Source organism: Coenobita brevimanus, chromosome 4 (genome assembly GCF_032717465.1).
Source record: "Coenobita brevimanus isolate Jiangsu-jjx chromosome 4, ASM3271746v2, whole genome shotgun sequence".
NCBI lineage: Eukaryota > Metazoa > Arthropoda > Malacostraca > Decapoda > Coenobitidae > Coenobita > Coenobita brevimanus.
In genome coordinates, this window is record NC_136957.1 from 22092010 (window position 1) to 22117576 (window position 25567).

General features: G+C 41.8%; 2 protein-coding genes across 2 annotated transcripts; both read left to right on the top strand.

The window, feature by feature from the left end:
- Nucleotides 1-21835: 21835 nt before the first annotated feature.
- Nucleotides 21836-22249, top strand: LOC145396101 (protein FAM200C-like). The gene has a single exon (XM_080269572.1). The coding sequence runs from the start codon at nucleotides 21836-21838 to the stop codon at nucleotides 22247-22249; it is 414 nt and encodes a 137-aa protein (XP_080125698.1).
- Nucleotides 22250-23014: 765 nt separating this feature from the next.
- On the top strand, nucleotides 23015-23500 carry LOC145396107 (zinc finger BED domain-containing protein 5-like). The gene has a single exon (XM_080269584.1). The coding sequence runs from the start codon at nucleotides 23015-23017 to the stop codon at nucleotides 23498-23500; it is 486 nt and encodes a 161-aa protein (XP_080125710.1).
- The last annotated feature ends 2067 nt before the right edge of the window (nucleotides 23501-25567 follow it).

The following is a 25567-nucleotide window of genomic DNA, read 5'->3' on the forward strand; positions in this document are numbered from 1 at the left end:
TCTTACTTTGAATTTATCCATCTTTTTATTCACTGTGTAGGTATCACTCTATCCATCTTTCATTCCTCTTCCGTTTCACTTCTAGTCCAAAACCTCTCAGATTTTTCCACTGTGTGTGTGTGTGTGTGTGTGTGTGTGTGTGTGTGTGTGTGTGTGTGTGTGTGTGTGTGAGAGAGAGAGAGAGAGAGAGAGAGAGAGAGAGAGAGAGAGAGAGAGAGACAGACAGACAGACAGACAGACAGAGAGTTGGTCGGTTCGCTGCATTGTGTTTTTTGTTTTTAATGTTGCGTTCTTCTTTGTGTCAGCTTATTGCTAGACGCCTTAATCTTGTAAAGACTGGCCACAAACAAATTGCCTCCGTGTTGCCCTATCCCCTACCATTTCGCCGCCCTCCCCCCAACTTCTGTCTCCCTCTCTCACTCAGTCCCTCCATCTCATCCTCGGTCTCCCCCTCCCTCTCTCCCTCTCTACCTCACTCACATACACTCTCCCAGTCAATCTCTTACTCACCATCCTCTTCACGTGGCCAAACCTAGTAGTGTAATTTTTCGAACACTTTCTATCACATCCACGTCTAGAACACAACACTCTATCACATCCTCATTTGTCAGTCTGTCTCTCTATGTAATTCCGCATGCTCCATTCAAATAATTCGTTTCCATTGCTCTCACTCTTGCCTTGTGTCATTCCAACAAGGTTAAAGCTTTGCTTCCATACATTTACGTAGAGACCACAATATTGTCATGCAGTTATTTTTTATTTACTTCCACGCTCACTTCTCTGCTTTTAAATTTTTATCACTGCTTTCAGTGAACGAGTAGCCTTTCTTCCGTTGTACTCTTTCAAGCACTTCATCTTCTAGCCTTCCATCCTTGTTCACCACACTACCCATTTACTTCAATGCACTCAAAGTTTCCTTTCCTCACTATCCAGCCTCCCTCTGCATTTAGTGATTTCATTTCTCTCGAAGATCACAACTTTACCCTTCCCTTTACTCATCTTTAGATTCTGCATCTTACATAGTCTCCCAAACTCATTCATCAAGCCTTGCAGTTCCCCTTCGTCATCATTTAAAACAGTATCTTCTGCAAACAGACAAACAGGAAATTTGCAAACGCTGCCCCTTCTCAGTAGAGCCGCTTCAGCATCCACTGCCCTACCGTGTATCTTTTATAACTCCATCCATATACAAATTGAACAACCCTGGAGACATGACACATCCCTGTTTCAGTCCAGCATCCAGAGAGAAACATTTACTCAGTTCACCATCCACAGGCACTGCGGCCTTGTGCCCTCGTACGTACTGTCCATGGCACTCAACAGTTTCCCATTTATTCCATGTATTTTGAATAGTTTCTACAAACTTCACTGATTTTAATTTGGTAGGCAGTTCTGCCGAGGATGAGATGGAGGGATGGGGTGGAGAGGTATATGACAGAGGGGGGTGTGAGTTGGGAGCAGGGCAGTGAAATGGCGGGGGACAGGGCGACTTGGAGGCGATTTGTTTGTGGCCACTCCAAACGGGATTGAGGCGTCTGGCAATAGATAGATAGATAGACATCTCTCTCTCTCTCTCTCTCTCTCTCTCTCTCTCTCTCTCTATATATATATATATATATATATATATATATATATATATATATATATATATATATATATATATATATTCTTTTATCTCTCAAATCTATCGGTTTATTTACATCTCATATTCAGCAAGCTTAACGTACTCCTCAGTTAAGATGTTCCTTCCAACTCAAACGCCTGTTTTTTCATCTTTCCTCTTTTCTCTCTACTTCACTCCTTCTTTCCCACTTACCGTCGCTCCTTCATTCTCTCCTCTCCTCCCTCTCAGTCCATTTCTCCCTCCCTCTATCTTTCCCTTTCGACCTCTTTAGATCCCTGCGTCTCTGTCTTTCCCTCTCTGGCTTTCTAATGCCATACTTTCTTATCCTCTTACCTGCTTCCTCCTGTTCTTCCCCATATCCATTCCTCCTGACTTCTCAACTTTATTCCTTCTATCCCTTTCCCCCCTCTATCTCTCCAAACTCACTCCCTTTTCTTCATTCCCTTCTTCTCTCCTTGCTTCCGTCCCTTCTTCTCTTTTCAAGATCTCGACCCAAAATATTTACATATTAAAACACAGAGCTGTGATACAGACGGAGAGGGAGCGATGGGGAAGAGGTTAGCGAAAAGATGGAGAGGGAAGGGATGAGGAAAGAAGGAGATGGAAGGAGAGGGGAGAGACCAGGAGCCAGGGGAGTGAAGGAGATGAGAGGAGTAAAATGGAGGTAATGGGAAGAACGAAAAGCAGAGAATGGGAGAGAAAGGGTGGGGAAGGAGAGGAGGGGTAGGAGAGGAAGGGAAGGCAGATGAGAGAAAAGCCTAGAAAGAAGAAGGAGGAAAGGGACGGAGAGAGGAGCGATGAGACTGGCCGGAGGTAAGAAGGGTGAGGATAGGAAGGGAGGTGAGAGGTGCAAGAGATGGAGAAAAGAGGACGGGATGGATGAGAAGAAAAGTGGGAAGGGGAAGATGAAACCAAAACTAACAGGGAGGTGGGGAATGATGAAGGGAGGGGGGATGAAGAGAGGATATTGACGATTACTTGAAATGTGAGGAAAGTTGAGTGAAGAGGGATGAGACGAATAGGGGGTGGGGGGAGAAGGAGAGACGAAACGAAGAGGAGAAAAGGAAAGGAAAGCACTGACACGAAGGCAGAGGGGAGGAGGAGAGACTAGAACAGGTAATAGGGGAGAGGAGGAGAAGGAACCAAAGAAAAAAAAAGTAACCAAAGAAGAAGTAAAAGGAAAACAGATACGAAAAAAGACAAAAAGTAGGAAAGACAGCTAAGGAAGGTAATGAATGAGGGCTACAAAAGACAGAGAAAAATATAACATGATGCTGAACCGAAGAGAGAGAGAGAGAGAGAGAGAGAGAGAGAGAGAGAGAGAAAGAAAGAGAGAGAGAGGGGGGGGGAGAGAAAATCTATGACAATTATGAAAAGAATCTACGATAATTGAAACCACTGGGAACTAACAACCGCTTAGTCTAACTGCAACCCCAGCGTGGCTGACGGTGGTGGTGTTGGTGGCGTTGGTGGTGGGGGTAGTAATTCTAGTCTTGCTATTAGTGATGGAAATGGTAGCGGTAGTTGTGGTGCTGGTGGTAGCGGTAGTGGTGGTGGTGATAGTAATTCTAGTATTGGCTGCAGTAATTCTAGTTTTTGTACTAGTTGTGGTTGTGGTACTGGTAGTAGTAGTGGTGGTTCTGGAACTAGTGGTGGTGGCGGTGACAAGGGTAGTGATGGGGGAAGTGATGGTGTTGGTGGTGGTGGCAGTGGTAGTCGTACTGATAGTCGTGGCATATGCTGTAGCAGTGGTGGTGGTGGTGGGTTGTAGTAGTTGTGGTGGTGGTGGTGATGGTAGTTGTGGTGATACTGGAAATGATGGTGGAAGCTGTTGTGGTAATGGTGGAAGAAGTGGCAGTTGTGGTGCCTGTGGTGGAGGTGGTAATAGGGATGGTGGTGGTCGTGGTACTGGTTGGTGTGGTGCTGGTAGTTTAGGCATAATTCTAGTTCTGGTAGCCTTGGTGGTAGTGGTAGTTGTGGTGGTCGTCGTAGTGGAAAGAGTAGTAGTGATGATGGTAGTGATCACAGCAACAGTAGTGTTAGTCGGCGTGTTTGTGGTAGTACTATAAGTAGGCTAAATAAGTGTGTGTGTGTGTGTGTGTGTGTGTGTGTGTGTGTGTGTGTGTTTACGTACATGCTAACACCACTAACTCTATAACTCCAATACACACACACACACACACACACACACACACACACACACACACACACACACACACACACACACACACACACACACACACACACACACACACACACACACACACACACACACACACACACACACACACACACACATTAAAATACCTCCACAAACACCCAGGGCAGGGCCATGGTAAAGATGAAGTATCTCCATTACCAATTATGGTCATTAGCAGAGCAGCACAATGAGGGTAATTATTACGTACGTGTGGTATTTAAGTTACTCCCACGCCATTGGTTGTGGTGAGTGTGTCATCAACACTTACGGCACCGAAACCGAGTTTGCAGCTCTATGACCTTGTACAGATCCCTCGTAAATTACCCATAATATACATCAACATTATATACCATACATAAAAGGCCAAACTTACCTAGCTTACCTTGAAAGCTACCCTCACTTACGGTAAGCTAAGCTATTTCTAGTCAAGTGCCACTTTATTTGCCAGCAAATTACTGAACGCGTTCAGTGATGTGGATCTCTATACATACCTTTTTATTTGTTTGTATATTTGTTTCTATGTATTTCTGGCAAATGCAAGACGGTTAACAAAATACTGAAGAAACCTTTCTGGCTGAATGTTACTGTATAATCTTGCTTAACCCTTTCAATATGAAGTTGTATTTTCATTACTTTGCTGTCACATACTGATTTTTTCTATACGAGACATCTCTTTGACAGAGTAGTTTATCGTGGCTCTGTCTTCACCACCACTAGTCTACCGATGTCTAACCAAACACCTTCCCATCCACTGTCCTCTGGCCCAAACTAACCTATATTTACCCATCTACAGTCGCAAATCTAATCCAACTTTCCATATCACTAGCCTTCAAACCTGACCTGTCAAAGTTAATTCTCTTCCCATATACGGATCCCAAGCCCTACTTAACTTCACATAATCTAAAATATCCTACCACAGCTTAACACTAACCTCAGTCCATCCTCTGCCATATAACCTAACATATTTTAACCTAACCTGACCTAACATGAACCTCTCCTCATCTATAACTACCAAGTTTAAGCCTAACTCGGACCAATCCACAGTCCATATCCTAATCTATTTTTTTCTAGCATTACCTAACCCCATCTAACCTAACCTAATCTAGCGTAATCTCTGACTACCCTAGCACAGCCTTCTAAACTAACCCTATCATCTAACCTTACCAAATAGAATAACTTAACACTAGCTAATAAGAACTCCCCATCCCCCTTAATTATTCTAACACGTAATCTGTGCCAAGGAATGGCCCATAGACAACCAATCCTAGTCATATTTAACCAAACACCACTTACTACCGATCCACAATCACCTAACCTAATTAAACGTAACCAAATCTTATCTATGCCCAACTAATCTGAAATAACCTGCTCTAACTCAGCCTAAACTTAATACTCATCATAAATCTAAGCTTACCTAACCTAATGTAACTTAATCTGCCAACAAATACCTCAACGCCCACATCCCCTAAAGATCATTTCCCACAGTTCGCTGATTCAAGCTGTGCCATCTGCATCGAACAGCGTTGTTCTATGGAGCGGGATCCAGGGAAACAATAGCGCTTTAAAGCACCACGGAACAAAAGCACCAATTTTGCTTTGTAAAAGCCAAAACCAGGGACGGGTGGGTGGGTTTGGGGTAGCTGGGGGAAGAGGGGGCATAAAAGTTGGGGAGAAGGAGAGGGAGAGAGAAGAGGTGGGGAAGTGAGGGATGAGAGAAAGAGGAGAGGGGCATGTTTTTCAACTGTATTAAAAGGCAGCATTGTTTGGTTACGGAAAAAGCTGTGTTTGTGTGAGGTACCCAGTGAGATTGCGCCTTGTATGGGAGCGTGTTTTTGTGTGTGTGGAGTGTGAGTGTGTCACTGCATGATTTTTTTGTGTGTATGTATTTGGGTGTGGGTTAATGGATGTGTGTGTATTGCGGCTCAGTGTGCGTAATGTGTGTAAACATGTGCCTTTGCTGATGATGTTTAAAATGTAATTAGAGGACTTGGGTGAGTTCTTGTCAGTCGGTGTTTAGATGTACAATGATTCATTCTCAGTCAAAGATGCACATAGAGCTGGTAAAAATGAATCTCTCTCCCTCACACACACACACACACACACACACACACACACACACACACACACACACACACACACACCTCTTTCTCTCTCTCTCTCTCTCTCTCTCTCTCTCTCTCTCTCTCTCTCTCTCTCTCTCTGCGATATCCATGCTCATGTTTCTATAACATTTATTTAACAGTGACGCAACAACTTTCGATAAACGAGGACTATGGATTCATCAAGGGTCCATAACGAGTGCAGATTAACGAAAGGGCTCGAGAAATAAACGGTACGGCCCACTGAATAATCCATACAAGGAGTAGACTGTAGCACTAGTCGAACAGGGCAGTACTCCCGAGGTGGATGGCAAGCTGGTGATAGGGAGAGCTGGAGCTCCCGTTTCACCAGCCCTCAGGACTTGATCCAGACCATCCCCCTTTGCTGAACATTTTCAGTGCTTTCATTTACACAGAGAGTAGGCCAGCATACTCTCTTAATACCTCTACCTTTAACTGTCTACACCATACATCATGCGCATAACATATCATACCTTCTATTCCACTCTCTTAGCAATGGCCGCTGCAATTTTACTTTCAAAAGAGGTGGTACCTCGGATTGCCACCACCAGCATAGTAGGGTTGGCGGCACAGGTTCCTCCCGGTCGCCATCAAGTGACTGTGCCAGCAGCGACTAGTGCAATTTCCGGCCATGCTCGTCAGCAGAGAAGTGATAATGCCGCCTTATTCTTCACCAACATCGTGGGCTTACTACCAACTGAAATTCCGTCCATTTTTTCCTACAGTCCATATCCCCTCTGGCCCTACTCCTCACAGAACCACAAATCTCACCGTCTACTGAAATATCCCCATACAGTTTTCTTGGTTACCATCTCCTCACAAACTTCCGTAATAAGGGTGGCACATGTTGTTATATCAAATCCCAATATGCGGTTGACACCATTTTAAACTTCACTTCATGCAGTTTTGATTACTCGTTGTATAAACTAATCTGTCAAAATATTACCAAATATATCTGTGTAGTTTATTGCTCCCCCAATGCTTCTTCTGAACCCAGTGTATTTTATTCCATTTCCACACAGTTGAGTAACCTTAATCTTGCCCAGAACACCGAAATTACCATCTTGGGTGATTTTAACATACATAATGTTGAATGGTTATTGCACTTTGCCAGGACTGACGATGCTGGTCTAGAGTGCGAGCTGTTTGCAGAATCGTTTAATCTCATGCAACAGGTAAAGCAACCAACCAGAATACCAGATAATCCTGACCATAATGCCCATCTTTTGGATCTGTTCCTGACAAATAATGCAGATCAGTACAGGATAGAAGTATTGTCTCCACTTGGATCATCTGACCACAATCTCATCAAAGCCTCGTTAGTTAGCCCCCCCAAACCTCCCCATTCTGAACCTGTCAGAGTGACTCGATGGCACTTTGATAGGGCAAACTGGGATGAATTTAGAAATTATCTTGCTGACATGGAGAATGTGAATGCATTCAAGTACTTGGGTAGTGTGATGAGTAAGGATGGAACTTTGGGGGAAGAAGTACGTGAAAGGGTACAGCAGGGAAGAAAGGTTGTTGGTACACTGAAAGCAGTGATGAGAAATAGGGGGTTGAGTATGGAAGTTAAGAAGTCACTGCATGATGGTATTGTGATCCCTACCCTGACGTATGGAAGCGAGGCGTGGACATTGCAAGAGGGGAACAAGTCAAGAGTGAGAGCAGTGGAAATGAGTTACTTGAGAGGAGCATGTGGAGTAACGTGGAGGGACAGGTTGACGAATGAAGAAGTGAAGGAACGTTGTGGGGTAGATGTGGATGTGGTTGAAAAGATTAGGAGAAATACACTGAGGTGGTTTGGACATGTGGAGAGAATGGAGAATGAAAGACTGACTAAGAGGGTGTATGTAGGTGAGGTGGAGGGGGGGAGAGGGAGGGGTAGACCGAGGATGAGGTGGAGGGATGGAGTTGAGAGGTATATGAGGGAGGTGAGTTGGGGGGAGGGGAGTCAAATGGTGGGTGACAGAGTGACTTGGAGGCGTTTTGTCTGCGGCCACCCTTTGCGGGATTAGGGCGTCGGGCTATAGATAGATAGATAGATAGACATTCCATGGCAGTCTTTCTTCTCTAGTGATGTCAGTTTTACCCAGTCCCACATTTGCGATTTAATACTAGCTGGTATGGATTTATTCATACCAAGTCAACAGTTCACTAAAAGATCGAACTCTCCAAAATGGTTTGATAGCAACTGTGCCAGAGCAACAGCCCAAAAGTCATCAACATATAACTGTTACTTGAAATCTAAAATTGTTAGAAACCATGCAAAAGCTGTAATTAATCTTGCTAAATCAAACTTTCTTCAAAACCAAGCGTCAAAACATGACAATAGAATATTCTGGTCAACTCTCAATTCTTTCAATAATAACTTTAACAAGTCATCATCCATTCCCCCACTAAAATCTCCAGATGGCAACATTACAAATGACCCACGTGGGAAAGCAGATAAATTTGCCAGTACATTTGCCAGAAATTCTACCTTAGAGGAAGCCAGCCAGAATGTCCCAGCACTAGAACTTTACTCTCCCGACATTGTTCCACTTAAAATACAGACAAGGTACGTGAAATCCATCCTAGACAATTTACCTGCCAACAAAGCTCCAGTCCCAGATGGAATTCAACCAATTTTTTTGAAAAAGTGTTCCCAAGAACTCGCCTCTGTTCTTGCAAAATTATTCAGACTATGCATACGTACTTCTTCATTCCCTAATTCATGGAAAGAAGCCAATATCCACCCAATTTCAAAGAAAGGAAGTTTCTCTGACCCCTCTGATTAGAGACCAATAGCTGTCACATCTTCTCTTGGTAAGGTATTTGAAACTGTAATTAATAAGCACATAGTTAAACATCTTGATTCCAACAACTTAATTAGTGATAAACAATATGGTTTTCGCCAAGAAAGATCCACCACTGACATACTCAATCTCCTGACTCATACCATCCATCAATCAGTTGACCTACATGGTGAAACTCATGCAGTAGCCCTGGATATTTCTAAAGCTTTCAACAGACTGTGGCACCGTTCCCTGTTCTCCAAACTCCCTTGTTATGGACTAAACTCTTTTGTTCCTTTGATTTCCTCATATCTCAGCAATAGAAAAATAAGAGTAAAAGTAGATGATGTATATTCCACTTTCCACTCAGTTAACGCCGGCATGCCGCAGGGATCAGTTTTGGCACCAACCCCGTTCCTCGTTCATATTAATGATCTCTTTGCTGTCACCCACAATCCCATCCATTCATATGCAGATGACTCAACACTTCATAGTTCATTCACACTCAGACATCCATTTACAAAGTCCGATATCTCTAACTCTCAATTCAGTACAGCCATCTCTATAAATCAAGACTTATCCACTATCAGTGAATGGGGACAAAATAACCTTGTCTCATTTAATGCTAGTAAAACTAAATATATACAACAATTTCTAACAGACAGGTATTACCAGAATCGTATATTATCTTTAGTGCTACACATATTCCCATTTCCAAAAGTATTGAAATTCTCGGCGTCTCACTTAACAATGCCCTCAGCTGGACCTCTCATGTCAGATCACTTGCTAAAACCGCCTCGAAGAAACTTGGATTATTGTACAGAGTCCGTAACTTCTTCACTGACGAGCAGTTAGTTATAATTTATGAGTCATGTGCACTCTCAGCTTGAATACTGCTCACTCTTGTGGAGTGGATGTGGAGAGGTTGCATTAAAACAAGTAGAGAAAATTCAGAACAATGCTATTAGAATAACCCTGCTATTACCAGTAAACTACCTCCCCTACAAGTAAGAAGAAATGCTGCCTCCCTTGCGTTATTTTACAGATTTTTCTATAGCAAATGCTCAGACGAAGTTGCGTCCATGGTGCCACCTCTCCATGCCTTCCCTCGTGCTGCACGGGCAGCTGGCAGTGCTCATGACTGGAATGTCACTCAGCCATACTGCAGAACTTCTGCCTATCAGAATTTTTTCATTCCCCGAACTGCTTCTCTCTGGAACTCGCTTCCCCAGAGTCGTTTCCCTCCAAACTTCAACCTACTGCAGTTCAAGTCTAATTGTTACAGATATTTTATGAACAGAGGACACCAGTAATTCTGGTGCATGGATTTGTTTTTTTATATTCATTTGTTTTTCCTTCCTCTGTTCTGTTATTAAAAAAAAAAAATGAATGAAGGGTACGTGTTACTGAATAATTCACATGAATGGATGATCCAGATACATGAAGGATGCAGAAAACTGAAGGTTGACCAAAGACAAGCGAACCAGCGTCTCGAGTCCGTGCCAGCCGAACCATAGAGTTGGGATTTTATGTTGCCCTTGATTACGATTTAAGCCCAGCCGTCTCTCTCTGTCTCTGTCTGTCTGTCTGTCTGTCTCTCTGTCTGTCTGTCTGTCTCTCTCTCTCTCTCTCTCTCTCTCTCTCTCTCTCCCTCTCTCTCTCCCCGATTTTCACTGAAAGCATCATTCTCCACTTGTTATATTTACTCACTTCTCCCTTAGATTTATTGCGTGTATTTCTGTTTTCCTTTACTCATGTTCTTATGCCCCTCTTCATCCTCCCATCCCCCTTTCTCAGGTACCCATCCTCTCCTTGCATTTTTTTTTTTTCCCTGTCGATGCCGTAATTTTCCCTTTGCTCTTTTGCCTTCCTCCTCTCATTTTTTCCAGTGTTCGACTCACCCTTGACGGAAGCAAAGATAAAAGGGACCCAGGAGTTAGCATTAAGGATCAAGAACGTTTGATTGGAGTAGCAGGGACTAATAAGGCAAACAGGTTTCATTACAAGTTATTTCGATCACAAACATCAACACATCTCCAAACATCAGAATTATCGTTTTCATTACCGGTTCTCGAACTCACATAAATTGGAGACGCTGCAACGACATACTAATATGATTCATTCTCATTTATGCTTCGTTAGGCGAATGCACGGTTAAAAGGCCGATAACTCATTCAACCAAAAACAATAACAAATCGTCCTTTATTTTCAAAAATCATTCAAAACATAAATGTAATGGGGTGATATTGAAAGGTAAAAGAAGCAACATAAAAAAAAGTCCACTTGAACAATTAATAGTGCATACAGAATGTCTGATTAGTACTGAAAAAAAGTATACACGTTTAAAGAACAAAAACAGAGTCTGACACTGGCAGACGCATGTAATATTTATTGTTTGTGGTGCTCGGTGAGTCCCCCAGTGACTGATAAATGAGAAGTTATGGCTGTATGCTGTGAATGAATTCATTTTTAAAATTAGATATTAAGAAGGTGCATTTTTCTCTTCTTTTAGCAATTTGTAATTTCCATGTGCATGCTCCTTCAACTATTTTTAGCTTTTTAATCCTTGCTTTTACAACAGGCTTTTATGGTGGAGGGTATGGTGTATGAGGGAATACTTTCTGTTCTCTGTCTTTACCGTATTTAGTTTAATTCCCGCTCCCCTCCTCCTTTCCTTCAGTTCAGTTTCTTCTTATTTTCGATTTCAATCTCCTTCACTTATTTTTTTTTACATTATAGTTTTTTTCCCCCTTTTCCTTCCATGCATGTTCTTATTACCTTCTTCTCCTCATGTTTCCATACTCTCTCCTGAAATCTCTTCTTCAGTCCCTCATATCCTGGTTTACCCCTGCCACATCATAATGTGGCGGGGGTAAACCAGCTCTGTTGTCGGGTCCTGCTGCGGATGTCACTGATTGCATTGCGCAGTTGATCCTCGTGCGGTGTGGTGCGGTGAGGATCTGTCCCTTCTCCCCTTTGGGGCTAAGATGCGAATGAATGTGTTTGAGAGGATGAGTAAATTGGGAGTGTGTCGTCCTGTCTAGGCTACCTCCCTTTCCTTGGGGGAAGCAGCCTAGGTATATAGTATAGTATTTTCTGTCTTCTCACTTTCTCCTTCATGAGACCTTTTTTCCACCCGCTCTCCCATCTAGGCTTTCTCATCTTAATTTTTCCTTCGCTGTTTTCTCTTCCCCTCACCCCGTTACTTTATCCTAATCATCCAGTACCTACTTCCCCTAAGATTTCCTCCGTCTTTCCTCTCCCATTTGAACATTTACAAACTTTTCTCTTTACTTCCTCCTCCTCTTCCTTTCTTCTGCTCCCCTTCCTCACCTAATACTTTCTCCTGCTCTTCCCCTTCTCCCCTAAATTCCCTGTACTTTCTCCTTTCCTTCCATCTCTTGTCTCCCCACTTGTCCATCCTCCCCCACTCCTACTCTTCCACCTGCCCTCCTCACCTTCTTCCTGCTACTTCTTTCCTTCCTTCCACTCCTACTTTTGACTCCTCCCTCCCTACCCCCACGGTCGTGAATCACGGTGTCACACTGGCATTAAAATATTTCATGCCTGATGGACGCACCTGCGAACTTGGCCATCAACTCGTTTCACCTTCCCTATCCTCCTCCTTCCCACCGTCACTCCCCTCTCCTCTTTTCCTTACCTCACTCCTTCCCTCTCTCTGCTTCAGCTCTCCAGTTCTTTCCTCACCTTTCTATTGTCCCGTCACTTTACTTTCTTTCTCTCCATTTTCTAGCATCATTATCTTCCTTTCCTCATCCTCTCTCTCTCTCTCTCTCTCTTTTTCATTCCCCACACGAGGCCCCCAAAATGCAAAAATGTGTCTCTCGCAATTTGTAATGTCGCGCGAGTCAACTAACTTCTCTGGCATTCATCAGAGAGAGAGAGAGAGAGAGAGAGAGAGAGAGAGAGAGAGAGAGAACGAATAATGGAAAGGAGAAAGTGGTTGCTGGGGAGGAGGTGGTGCGAGAGTAGTGGAGAGAGATGTAAGATTGGCCAACAAATGGATTGTAATACATAAAGTCAATAGATTAACAAGAAACGGTGGCACAATCGGTAGAGAGGTGGCCTGCAGTCCTAACGGACCCAGGTTCAAATCCCCGCTGGGGCAGGGAACAGTTTAAGGATTTGAATTTCATTAAATCAGACTTTACTGATCTACCAGAAGACCCGCCGACATGTCGTAAAAATACCCCCGCTAATACCAATACACCAGTCCTGTATGAGACAGCCCTAGCATGGACAGCCCAACATGGACGATGGGTGTTGGCGCTGAAATGGTGATATGTAGAGGTGTATGGTATGTAGGAGGACTGCTGGTCCTTGATAGCAGGTTGTGAAGCCTATGCCCAGAGTCGGACATATACAATATATATATATATATATATACAAAATTCACCTAACTGCACCATCAGCGACCACTAAATGGTCTCCGGGATGTAGATATGACTTTGCGCTCTGACCATGACTTACTGATTACTCACATAATCGAATTGTTTTAATCTTCACTGAGCCTTAGCTCTTCCACGAACACTGGTTTATATCAGATCAGAACTGTCTGAACTGATTTTGCCAAGTGCCCTTAATTTTTTAATTTTCCCTGTGCCCATAACCTTTGAGTGATTGATCTGAAAATTGAATCTCTGTATCCTTGTTTGTAACCTAAAACTTTACAAAACATTCTGTTTAAATTGAATAAATACTCTTAATATTGACCGGGCCCTGTGGGCTTGATCTTTGACCTAATATTGTAAAACGAACAATAGCTTTAGTCCTTTGTTGGTTCCCAAACAATTCCACAAACATTGGTTATACTCAGATAAAAACTGGGATTTTTTTTTTCTTTAATCCTTACCTACAACAGACTTTCCTGAAGGACTGTGTGTGTGACTGCGACAGACCTTAAACGTTTCAGAAGACGACAGGAATACTTTTTTTCTTTCTTTTTCCCACCTAACTCTTGATTATGTTTGCTGAGTAGGTCACGTGGCTCCCTCCCAGCCTGCAGGGGGTATTGCGCTCGGCAGTTTTCCACTGGCCTTCGTGGAGTGAGGATAGTGCCCTGTTCCTCCAGAATAAAAAAGAAAAAATAAAACTTCCACCACCACCCAATCAGGGGGAAAGCACGTCCAGTTGCCTGAGTGGCACCACATATCACCCACTGACAACTCTGACGCCATTGTCAAAGGGCAGAAGATGGAAGTGAGAAAATTGCTGTAATTGGAGCAATTACTCTATCTCTTTGTACACTGCCTTATATTTCCCGATCAAACCAGCCTTCCCCTGCCATGCCTTGTCATTCCCTATCAATCCATCTCTCACCTTAACCTCCTCTGCATCTCCCTACTCAACCCTGCCTTTCCTTGCCCTTCCCTATCCTGCACATCTCTATCCTGCCATTTCCTACCATACCCTGCATCTCCCTACCCTACCCTGCCTTTCCCAACCCTATTCTGCCGTTGCTTGCCATGTTTTGGATTTTCGTAACCATCCTTGCACCTCTTTACCCTACCGAGCATCTCTCTACTTTTCCCTTCCCTCCCTACCTTTCCCTACCCTACCCTACCGTACCTTTTCCTACCCTACCATATCCTGCTTTTCCATCCTGCATTTCCCTACCCTACTCTGCCTTTCCCTGACATACTTTCCCTTTCCCTACATGCAACTACTTACCCAACCCTGAATCTCGCTATTCTCCCCTACCTCTCCCTAGACTAACCTGAATTTTTTTACCCTACTCTTCCTTTCTCTGCCATGTTTTGGCTTTTCCTACCCAATCCTGCATCTCCTTACAATACTGTCGTCTCTCTGCTCAATTTTACCTTTCCCTACCCTACCCTACCTTTCCCTACCATGCTTATTCTTTCCTTCCTCTATCATGTCCTTCCATGCCATGCCTTGAATTTCCCCACCCTACGCTGCCTTTCTACACGCAGAGGACATGTGAACACCTTGGGAGACTACGTAAATATGTTTAAAGACCCTCTTGATACAATGGCGAATGACGTAGCAGTGCATTACCCACTAGCTAAACAGTGACAGTGTCGCTCACCACGAAGCTACTCTGGGTAGCTATAGTAAAATTACAAAAGGTACGCACTGATAGAGAAAGGATATGAACTACGTTGATAATAAGTAAATAAATATATTAGTGTAGTCAAATGTTAGATTTTTCCCTCAGGTGAAATCTTTGCACAATTATGCTACCTCATTACAATATAAGTTACACTGTATGATCAAAGATATGTATAGGCAGAGAAAGGAAAGTAAGTACGTTCATATGTGATGGTAGAAAAACAAGTAAAACATGTAATAGGTGTCCACACTGAAAGTGTGGAACGTGTTCGAGCGAGAGAGCGAACAAGTCAGGCAGTGCTGAATATTGTCCCATGTGGCTCATCATCTTCCTCTGATTTCCTGACCTGAAAGTACTAAAAAGAACATCTTAGATTACACCAAAAATATTCCCTCACACTTCCTAAAACCAATACTTCTCTTGTATTAATTTTAGGTCTAGGGCTTGGGACCTAGCAGGTTAATAATGACTACTTTTTGCTCACTCACAAAAATTATTTTCGCCAAATCTCTCGGTGCTCAACGATTTCAGTCAGAAATCAGAAATTCAGAGTTTCTCTCGTCGATCAGGGTATTGCATTAGTCTGACTTGGATTCAGTCAAAAAAGAAAAAAAAAAAAGAAAAAAAAAAGCCAAACAGAAGATATCATTTGTTTTGAAAAGACAAAACTTTGTTTCAGCAATCGCCGGAAAATACTGCTGGACTACTCACGCAACCCTAGACCATTACTTCTTGCGCAGCCGGCTGTTACGCTAATCTGCCTTATGAAAAATCGTTTTCTCGATTTACAGATAAATCTATTGGGAATTAGGGTAATCTATAAATGAAATTAATTGAGGATTTTTATGCGATTTCCAAATTGGCGTCTATTTTTCTTGATCTTCAAAATTGGCTGAGATTAAAAAAAAAAAAAAAAAAGTTCGCTACTGTACTACAAAGTTTTCCTCCCGACCCCTGCCCCCATTCCTTGCTGATGCGATAAATCTTTCGCTCAGGTACATACGTCGGGGGTCCAAACCGTGAAAAAAAAAAAAAATTGGTGTTCGAGCGAACGAAGCGAACGAGAACAATGGCTACCTATTTTGGTGTTGTCAATATAGAGTAAAAGTTGTGGAAAGTTTTAGGTTACAAGCAAGGATACAGAGATTTAATTTTCAGACCAATCACTCAAAGGTTATGGGCACAGGGAAAATTAAAAAATCATGGGCACTTGGCAAAATCAGTTCAGACAGTTCTGATCTGATATAAACCAGTGTTCGTGGAAGAGCTAAGGCTCAGTGAAGATTAAAACAATTCGATTATGTGAGTAATCAGTAAGTCATGGTCAAAGCGAAAAGTTATATCTACATCCCGGAGACCAGTTAGTGGTCGCTGATGGTGCAGTTAGGTGAATGAGGCTTCTTGTTAATTTATTGACTTATTTATGTATTACAATCCATTTGTTGGCCAATCTTACAACATCTCTCTCCACTACTCTCGCACCACCTCCTCCCCAGCAACTATTTTCTCCTTTCCATTATTCTCTCTCTCTCTCTCTCTCTCTCTCTCTCTCTCTCTCTCTCTATACTGTATACAGTCGAGCAGAGGTTCTTAACCTAGGGGGCTGAGTAATTTCCAGGGGGGGGGGCGAGCCCGGGGGAAAAAGTAGGAATTTCTCTAATTACATTTGTAATTCTCTTAACAAGATGCTGGCTAATATCGAGATGATTATGAAAAAAATACAAAAGTATCGCCTTTACTAATTTTAGTTTTCTATACGCTTCTAGGCTTACCATTTTCTGTACTTATTGAATTTAAATGACCTTATGCATTGCATGCCGGTGTAGCGTTACGATCTGTCCCCCTGTCCGCCCCCTACGGCGCATGCGCGGGAGTTGCCAGAGGCCGCCACAAATATGCCATTTGTCCTCTGATCTCTGTAGGGGTAACATGATCGGAGCCTCTCGCCCTTTGTTTACAAACGGCAAATGGTCATTCCGGCTTCTCATATCATTCGTCTCAAAGCTTTCTCGGGTAATTTCCGCCCTTAAATTAAATTAGGTTAGGCGGAAAGCAGTAAAAATTCGAATTTCTAAGGTATGAATGAGTTAGGTTGGATAAACATAGTTATAATTAATCATCTGGGGACGGGTTATCTAATCTGTTAGGCGTGAGGATTGCCTTAGCTTTGTATCTTTACAGGAATGAGTGAAGCTCGTACTGTCCTGTGTAATAAACCATTTTTATCATACATATCCTTGAAATTATAAATAGTTTTGGCACACACTACTTCATTCGGTTGTGCATTCCACTGATCAATTGTCCTATTAGGGAAACTGAATTTCCTTACATCTTTATCACCTCTCTTTTTATGCTGTATTTTGCAATGTCCTCTTGCTGATGCTTCACACATATATATTCATTTATGTCTATTTACTGTTCCCCTGATATGCATTTATATAGCATAATCATGTCTCCTCCTCCTCCTCTCCTGCAGCATTAGTAAATTCAATCTTTCCAGTCTTTCTCAGTAACTTAAATCCCTTAAGCTTGGTACCCATCTTGTAGTGGCCCGTTGTACTTTTTCAATCTTATCTGTGTTTTTTGAGATGAGGATTCCAGACTACTGTGATGCATACTCCAGAGTTGGTCTGATGAATATCTTCCTCAGCATATCTTCATTTATGTATGTGAATGCTATTCTCATATTAGCAAGCAATGTATACATGTTTCGTACCTTCTCACTGATGTGATCATCAGGAGATAGTCTGTTACTGATAATTACTCCTAGGTCCTTCTCCCTTTCTGATATGTATAGGGTTGATCTTCCTAACTTATAATACCAATCTGGTCTTTTCTCACTTTTACCAAATTTTATTACATGACACTTGTCCACAGTAAATTCCATTTGCCATTTATTGCTCCATTCATGAAGCTTGTTCAATTCCTCTTGCAGCTCTTTGCAAGAATCTATGTTAGTAATTTTCTTTTGAATTTTTGCATCATCTGCAAACATATTTAGATAGCTTCCTCTCTGCGTTATATATTCACTTTAATACCCACCCAACCCCTTTTAAATGCCATAAAGTCAATAAGTGGCTTTGTGCTAGCTTTTCCTTTTCCTTTTTTTTTTTTTTTTTTCAATTATCCAATCCAATCCCTTTAGTTTTGAGAAACTTACATCTCCCTTTAGTTTTGAGAAATCTCACATAAGAGTGTTAGGCTAGTCCAGTATAGTTCAAGTTCAGTCAATGTGAAATAAAAATTAGCCTCAAAATTTCATTTATGGAAAAGTACTTTTAACTCCAAATACTATGAAAACAGTATGCACTCCAGTAGGGTATGCTTAGTGAAGTTTCCTGTTCACACTGTTACAGCACTGCTACTGATTCGATGGATAATGATAAAGTAAAAACCCTTATCAGTTACGTTACTGAGATCACTTCAGATACTAGTTGTTATGGGAAAAAATAAAAAAAATTCCTAAGTTAGGTTATTCAGCACATTGGGTACATTACTACACATCACTGATTGGCATATTTTAATACCAATCGTTTATTTAAAGCTGCACACATGTGCAGTAACATAAACCCTGCCGTGTCCAGTAGCACAGGATATATTTATATACTGTACTATAAGTGGAAATGCATTGAACACAGTAATTAAAAAAAAAAAAAAAAGCAAAAGTTAGCACCAAGCCAATGAAAATATGGCACTGAGGTGGAAGGGGGTTGGGTGGTTATTAAAGTGAAAATATAAGGCTGAGAGATAAGACACATGAAGTACAAGAGGAGGTGAATAATAAGCGCCAGTACCAAACTAAAACAATGACTACATGGCACTATAATGGAAGAGGGTTTGGTGGGTATTAAAGTGAAAATGTAAGGCAGAGAGGTAAGACAGATAAAGTACAGGAGCAGAGTGGGAAGAGGGGAAGGATGGAGATTAAAGTGCCCCTTTTGCGACAAGCAGGGATACTGAGGAAGTATTCTGTCCCCCCTCCCCAGAGGGATACTATCAATGGAAACTAAGCCAGCTCCCAGTCATGGTTATCTCACAAATCCTTTCCCTTCGGGGAGGGGGGGATAGAATACTTCCTCAGTATCCCTGCTTGTCGTAAAAGCCGACTAAAAATCCTTCCCCTTTTCCCCCCCTCTGCATCTTGTACTTTATCTGTTCCACCTCTCTACCATATATTTTCAATACCCACCCAAGTTAGTGCCATAAAACTTAGTCATTGAATGGAATGGAATATTTAAAAAAAAAGAAAGAAAGAAAGGAAAGCGAGCACCAAGCCACTCAATGACTATATGGCACCACAATAGGAGTTGGGTGGGTATTAAAGTGAAAATATAAGGCAGAGAGGTGGGACAGATAAAGTACAAGAAGCAAAGGGGGAAAAGAGGAAGGATGAAGATTAAAGTGCCCCTTTTAGACGGTTTTTACGACAAGCAGGGATACTGAGGAGGTATTCTATCCCCCCCCCTCCCTCCGCCGGGGGAAAATTAGTCATTGAGTGGCTTGGTGCTCGCTTTCCTTTTTTTTTTTTTTTTTTTAATTCCATTCCATTTCATTCCATTCCATTCATAAGTCCTTTACTCATCCTTCTTAACCACCTGTGAGGTCTACAAATACCTGTACTCTAGTCAAATTTAACACAATGAGAACATAATGAGAACTACTCAGCTGCAGACCAGTATCACTGACCAGTGTTGACCAGTGTTGTAAGACATCTAGAACATGGTATGATAAAAGAGAGGCAGTTAGGTTTTAGGAAGGGATAATCATGTGTTACTAATCTTTTAAGCAATCATGACAAAGTTAGAGAAACATTACAGAAAAGAGAAGGATGGGTGGACAGTATCTATTTAGATTTTAAGAAAGCATTTGACAGATACTGCACCAAAGACTTTTATGGAAGCTGTACCATCAAGGAGGTATCCAAGGCAATGTCCACTGTTGAATGCAGGATTTTCTCAGAAAAAGGGAAATGAGAACAATATTAAGGGGAAATTACTCATCATGGAGGGAAGTGACCAGCGGAGTTCCACAGGGCTCAGTTATGTTTTTAGTATATTATGTTTTTAGTATATATAAATGGCATAGACAGTAATATTGGAAATGGAAGCTATCTAAATATGTTTGCAGGTGATGCAAAAATTTCAAATGAAAATTACTAACATAGATTCTTGCAAAGAGCTGCAAGAGGAATTGAACAAGCTTCATGAATGGAGCAATAAATGGCAAATGGAATTTACTGTGGACAAGTGTCATGTAATAAAATTTGGTAAAAGTGAGAAAAGACCAGATTGGTATTATAAGTTAGGAAGATCAACCCTATACATATCAGAAAGGGAGAAGGACCTAGGAGTAATTATCAGTAACAGACTATCTCCTGATGATCACATCAGTGAGAAGGTACGAAACATGTATACATTGCTTGCTAATATGAGAATAGCATTCACATACATAAATGAAGATATGCTGAGGAAGATATTCATCAGACCAACTCTGGAGTATGCATCACAGTAGTCTGGAATCCTCATCTCAAAAAACACAGATAAGATTGAAAAAGTACAAAGGCCACTACAAGATGGGTACCAAGCTTAAGGGATTTAAGTTACTGAGAAAGACTGGAAAGATTGAATTTATCAATGCTGCAGGAGAGGAGGAGGAGGAGACATGATTATGCTATATAAATGCATATCAGGGGAACAGAAAATAGACATAAATGAATATATATCATATGTGTGAAGCATCAGCAAGAGGACATTGCAAAATACAGCATAAAAAGAGAGGTGATAAAGATGTAAGGAAATTCAGTTTCCCTAATAGGGCAATTGATCAGTGGAATGCGCAACCGAATGAAGTAGTGTGTGCCAAAACTATTTATAATTTCAAGGATATGTATGATAAAAATGGTTTAATACACGGGACGGTACGAGCGTAACTCATTCCTGTAAAGATACAAAGCTAAGGCAATCTTCACGCCTAAGAGATTAGATAACTCGTCCCCAAATGATTAATTATAACTATGTTTATCCAACCTAACTCATTCGTACCTTAGAAATTCGAATTTTTACTGCTTTCCGCCTAACCTAATTTAATTTAAGGGCGGAAACTACCCGAGAAAGCTTTGAGACGAATGATATGAGAAGCCGGAATGACCATTTGCCGTTTGTAAACAAAGGGCGAGAGGCTCCGATCATGTTACCCCTACAGAGATCAGAGGACAAATGGCATATTTGTGGCGGCCTCTGGCAACTCCCGCGCATGCGCCGTAGGGGGCGGACAGGGGGACAGATCATAACGCTACACCGGGCCTTCAATGTCAGTCGCCCCACACACACACGCGTGATAATTACGCCTCTTCTTTCATATATTTCTTCAGCTGAGCCTGTTGAGGTACGTTTTATCTCAGTTGTTATATTTACCTAAAAATGGTTTAAGCGGCCGTTAAGCATTTGAACACGCATGTGCTGCTCTGTTCTTCGCAAACTTTAAATTCCGATTGTATTTTATTAGTAGTTGGTGGTGCTTAAAATCATATGGTGGTTATGGTAATGTTGTGTTTATGATCATGTTCATTTGTTTCTTAATAATTATGTTGTGTTTATGATCATGATGTGGTGTTTACTATAATGTTGTGGTGTTTGTTAATAATCATGTGGTGTTTATGATCATGTAGTGGTGCTTATGACCATGTTGTGATGTTTGTTAATCATGTGGTGGCGTTATGATCATGTAGTGGTGCCTATGATCATATTGTGATGTTTGTTAATAATCAGGTGGTGTTTATGATCACGTGATGTTTGTTAATGATCATTTGGTGGTGTTTATGATAATGTAGTGGTTGTGATCATGTTGTGTTTGTTATTGATCATAGGGTTTTGATTATCATCATGTTGTGGTGTTTATGATCCTGTTGTGTTTGATAATAATGTGGTGTTATGATCATATGATGATGTTTATCTTAGCTTACACGTGCCTTATGTTTTGCTCACGAATATGCATTGTCCACTGCACATCAAATAATTTCCAATGAGTGCAAAGAAGCGGAAGAATCTTGATAAATATATTCGATTTGGATTCGTGTCCCTCCAAAAGAGTGACACAGAGGTCCCCCAGTGTGTGATATGTTACAAGACTCTGAGTAATGATGGAATGCGGCCCTCACGCTTGGAACACCACTGGAGGACAACACATCCTGCTCTAGCCGACAAGCCCAAGGCATTCTTTGAAACAAAAAGACAATCCTTGAAGCAAGCTAAGATGGACGGCAGTGGGGCATTTCGGCAACAAACTTCAAAGGTTGTTGAGGCTTCCTATGAGATCGCCTTGTTGATTGCAAAGTGCAAGAAGGACCATGACATTGGCGAGTCTCTCATAAAACCAAATCTACTGCGTGCAGCAGAACTCGTTCTAGGGAAAGATTGTGCAAACAAGCTTTCCTAAATTTCATCAAGGGATGGATCGATGAAATGTCCCAAGACATCAAAGATCAAATTCTTGACTAAGTAAGAGCTTCTCCTGTATTTGCCATCCAGTGTGACAAAACGACTGACATTGCTCGTTGTTCTCAGCTACTGATGTATGCTCGTTTCGTGTCAGGCAACAGCGTAAAATTGGAAATGCTCTTCTGCCATCCCATGGAAAGTTATACAACAGCAGCAGCTATTTTTCATGTGGTATTAAACTTCTTTCAGGAAAACCAACTCTCCTGGGACTTGCGGGTAGGGGGTGTGTACTGATGGAGCTCCAGCCATGCTTGGTTTGCAGTCTGGTTTCATAATAAGGGTGAAAGAAAGATGTCCATCTGCTGTTGGTACACACTGCATACTTCATTTTAAAGCCTTAGCATCCAGAACTCTACCTGATGAGATGAGGGATGTCCTGAACGTGGCTATCAAGGTAGTCAACTTTATCAAAACTGTACCCTTAAACAGTAGTCTCTTCAAACTGCTGTGTACGGATATGGAATCTGAACATCAAGCCTTGGTTTTTCACACAAACGTACGATGGCTTTCAAAGGGAAACATGATTGGAAGACTTTATGAACTAAGAGTAGTAGCAATATTTTTAGAATAGCAGCAGAAGGCACATCTCCATGACAGATTCCAGTCTGAAGGCTCTCTGCTATCTCTAGCTTAGCTGGTGGACATCTCTGAAGCGCTGAATGCAATCAACCTTAAACTACAAGGGAAAAACATCAACATCATCATGCACCACGACACCATTCGAGCCTTCATGGCCAAACTCGACCTCTGGAAATCTCGAATTCAGAATGGAAATACAGCCAGTTTTAGTAACTTGGATTCTGCTCTCATTCACAGTTACCTTGATTCTGAGTTAAAGAAACAAATAATCACTCATCTGACTGACTTGAAAGCCGAATTCATCAGATACTTCCAAGATATAGATGAGAAGCGTGAAGCCTGGAAAGTCATCAGGAACCCATTTCAATGTGAAGTAGCTGATGTTTTGGATGAAGTGCAAGAGGAGTTTCTCGAGTTAAAGTTCAACTCCTCAGCTGAGGAAGACTTCAAAGAGCTGGATATTGAGACGTTCTGGGTCAAGTACTTTCCTGTTTACCCTCTGATCTCACATCAAGCAATTAGGATTCTGACAATGTTTGGATCCACGCATCTTTGTGAAGCTGCATTTTCCATGCTCGTTGCTGTCAAGACCAATTACAGAAACCGGTGAACGTTGAAGGGGACTTACTTTGCACGCTCTCTGACATTCCACCACGCATTCAAGATCTGGTAGCTAAGAAGCAGTGTCAATTATCTCATTAGATTTGTAAGAAAGTAACCTCATTAAATATGCTGGGTATAGTGTCTGCACAGAATTCATGCTCAATAAAAAAACTAAAAACACCCATTTCTTTTCAGTTTTTATAATCTGGGAGGGAATTTTATCAAGCTGGTTGAGGATGTGAGGGGGGCATGGAGGGAAGGACCAACTGCTAGAGGGGGCGTGGTAGTAAAAAGGTTAAGAACAACTTCAGCAGAGAGAGAGAGAGAGAGAGAAATTTCTGCATATGTATATATTATATAGATAGATAGATATTGATATAGATATAAACATAGATAAAGATTTGTGTGTGTGTGTGTGTGTGTGTGTGTAAGAGAGAGGTGTAATTAGGGAGATGCAAGGCCAGAAAAGAAGTGACAGTATCGGAGAGAAGGTGAAATTAGACAGGAACTTGGCGCTGTAAGAGAAAGAGAGACATGAGAGGAAAAGAAACAACCATATGTATAGTGAAAAGGGAACAGACAATGTGGTAGTGGAAACAGGAGAGAAGCACAGGTAAGTGGGGAAAGATAAGATGTGGAAAGGAATAAGAGAGGTGAGGAGGTGAGAATATGAAAAGAGATGAAGAAGGACAGGGTCGCGAACCACGAAAAGGGGGAGAATGATAAAAGGGGTAAAGGAAGACAGAGAGAAGTAAAGAAAGGGACGAGCGTGTGAAAAAGATGATAATTGGATAGAAATGTAGCAGGTGAAGGAAAGTTTAATGGAAGGGAAGGAGGGGAAAAACTCATACAGTAGGGGTTTCTAGAAGAGAGATAGGAAAGGAATGAACGGAAGGGAGGGTGGAAGATTGGTGAAAAGTAGGCTGAAAATTTACAGTAGACAAAGTGAAAAGGGGAAGATATAAGAGAGAGAGAGAGAGAGGAAGATAATTTGGCGATGAAATGGAGAGAACGAACGTAAAGAGACGGGAAAAATTGAGGGGAGGGAAGTTGAGAGCTGATACCGAGGGAGGGAGGGAGAGAGGTAAGAAAAGGAGGAGAGGGAAATGAAAGAGAGGAGCGGAGTGGAAGGGAGCGAGAGGAATGGAAACGATTTGATGGCCATGTTTGCAGGTGTGTCCATCAGGCAAAAAATATTTAAAGGCCAGAGTGACACCAGAAGTCACAAGGGTTGGAGGACGGGGGGAAGGGGTGCGAAGCGGAGGCAAAAGTAGGGGTAGAAAGAAGGAAAGGAACAAAGGGAAGAGGGAGAGGAGGGTGAGGGGAAGGAAGAGGTTGAGGAAGACCGATGGGTGAGGAGGAGGGGAAGTATAGGAGGGAGGATAGAAAAAAATGGAGATAAAAGAGAGAAGGGAGGGAAGAGCTGGAGAAAGTAAAAGGTGATTAAAGGGAGCAAGAGAAAGCAAGAGGGGGAGGAGGTAAAGAGAAACTAGTGGGTAAATTTTCTTAAGGCAGGGGAAAGAACGAACAAAATTCTAGGAGAAACTGGTAATGGGATATGAGGAGTAACTATCAGCAGAAGAAGAAGAGATGGGATAGTTGATGGAAATAATAAGACAGAGAGATGGGAGAGGAGGTGGGAAAATGTAAAGAAGGAGGAAGTGAGAGAATAGAAAAATGGAGGGTAGAAAATGAGAACTTACAGAGATACATGGTACTGTAAAAGGAGAGAAGATTTCAGGAGAGAATGGAAGGAACAGGAGAAGGTGATATGAAAGTGAAACGAAGGGAAAGAAGTAAAGGACAGTGTAAAAGAAAAGTTAAATGAAGGGATGGGAAGAAAGAGGAGAAAACGAGAGGAGAACTAGAATTGGAGAATGAAATGGGAAATAAGAAGAAGCTGAAGTGAAGAAAGGTAAGAGAAAATATAACTAAATATTTAGAGACAAAAAAGGGGAAGTCTCTGCCCTACACACCATATCCTCCGCCAGAAAAGCTAATTGCAAAACAAGGAAAAATTACTGAAAATAATGGAAGGCGCTCGTGTTTGGATATTTCATATTGCAAAAAGAAG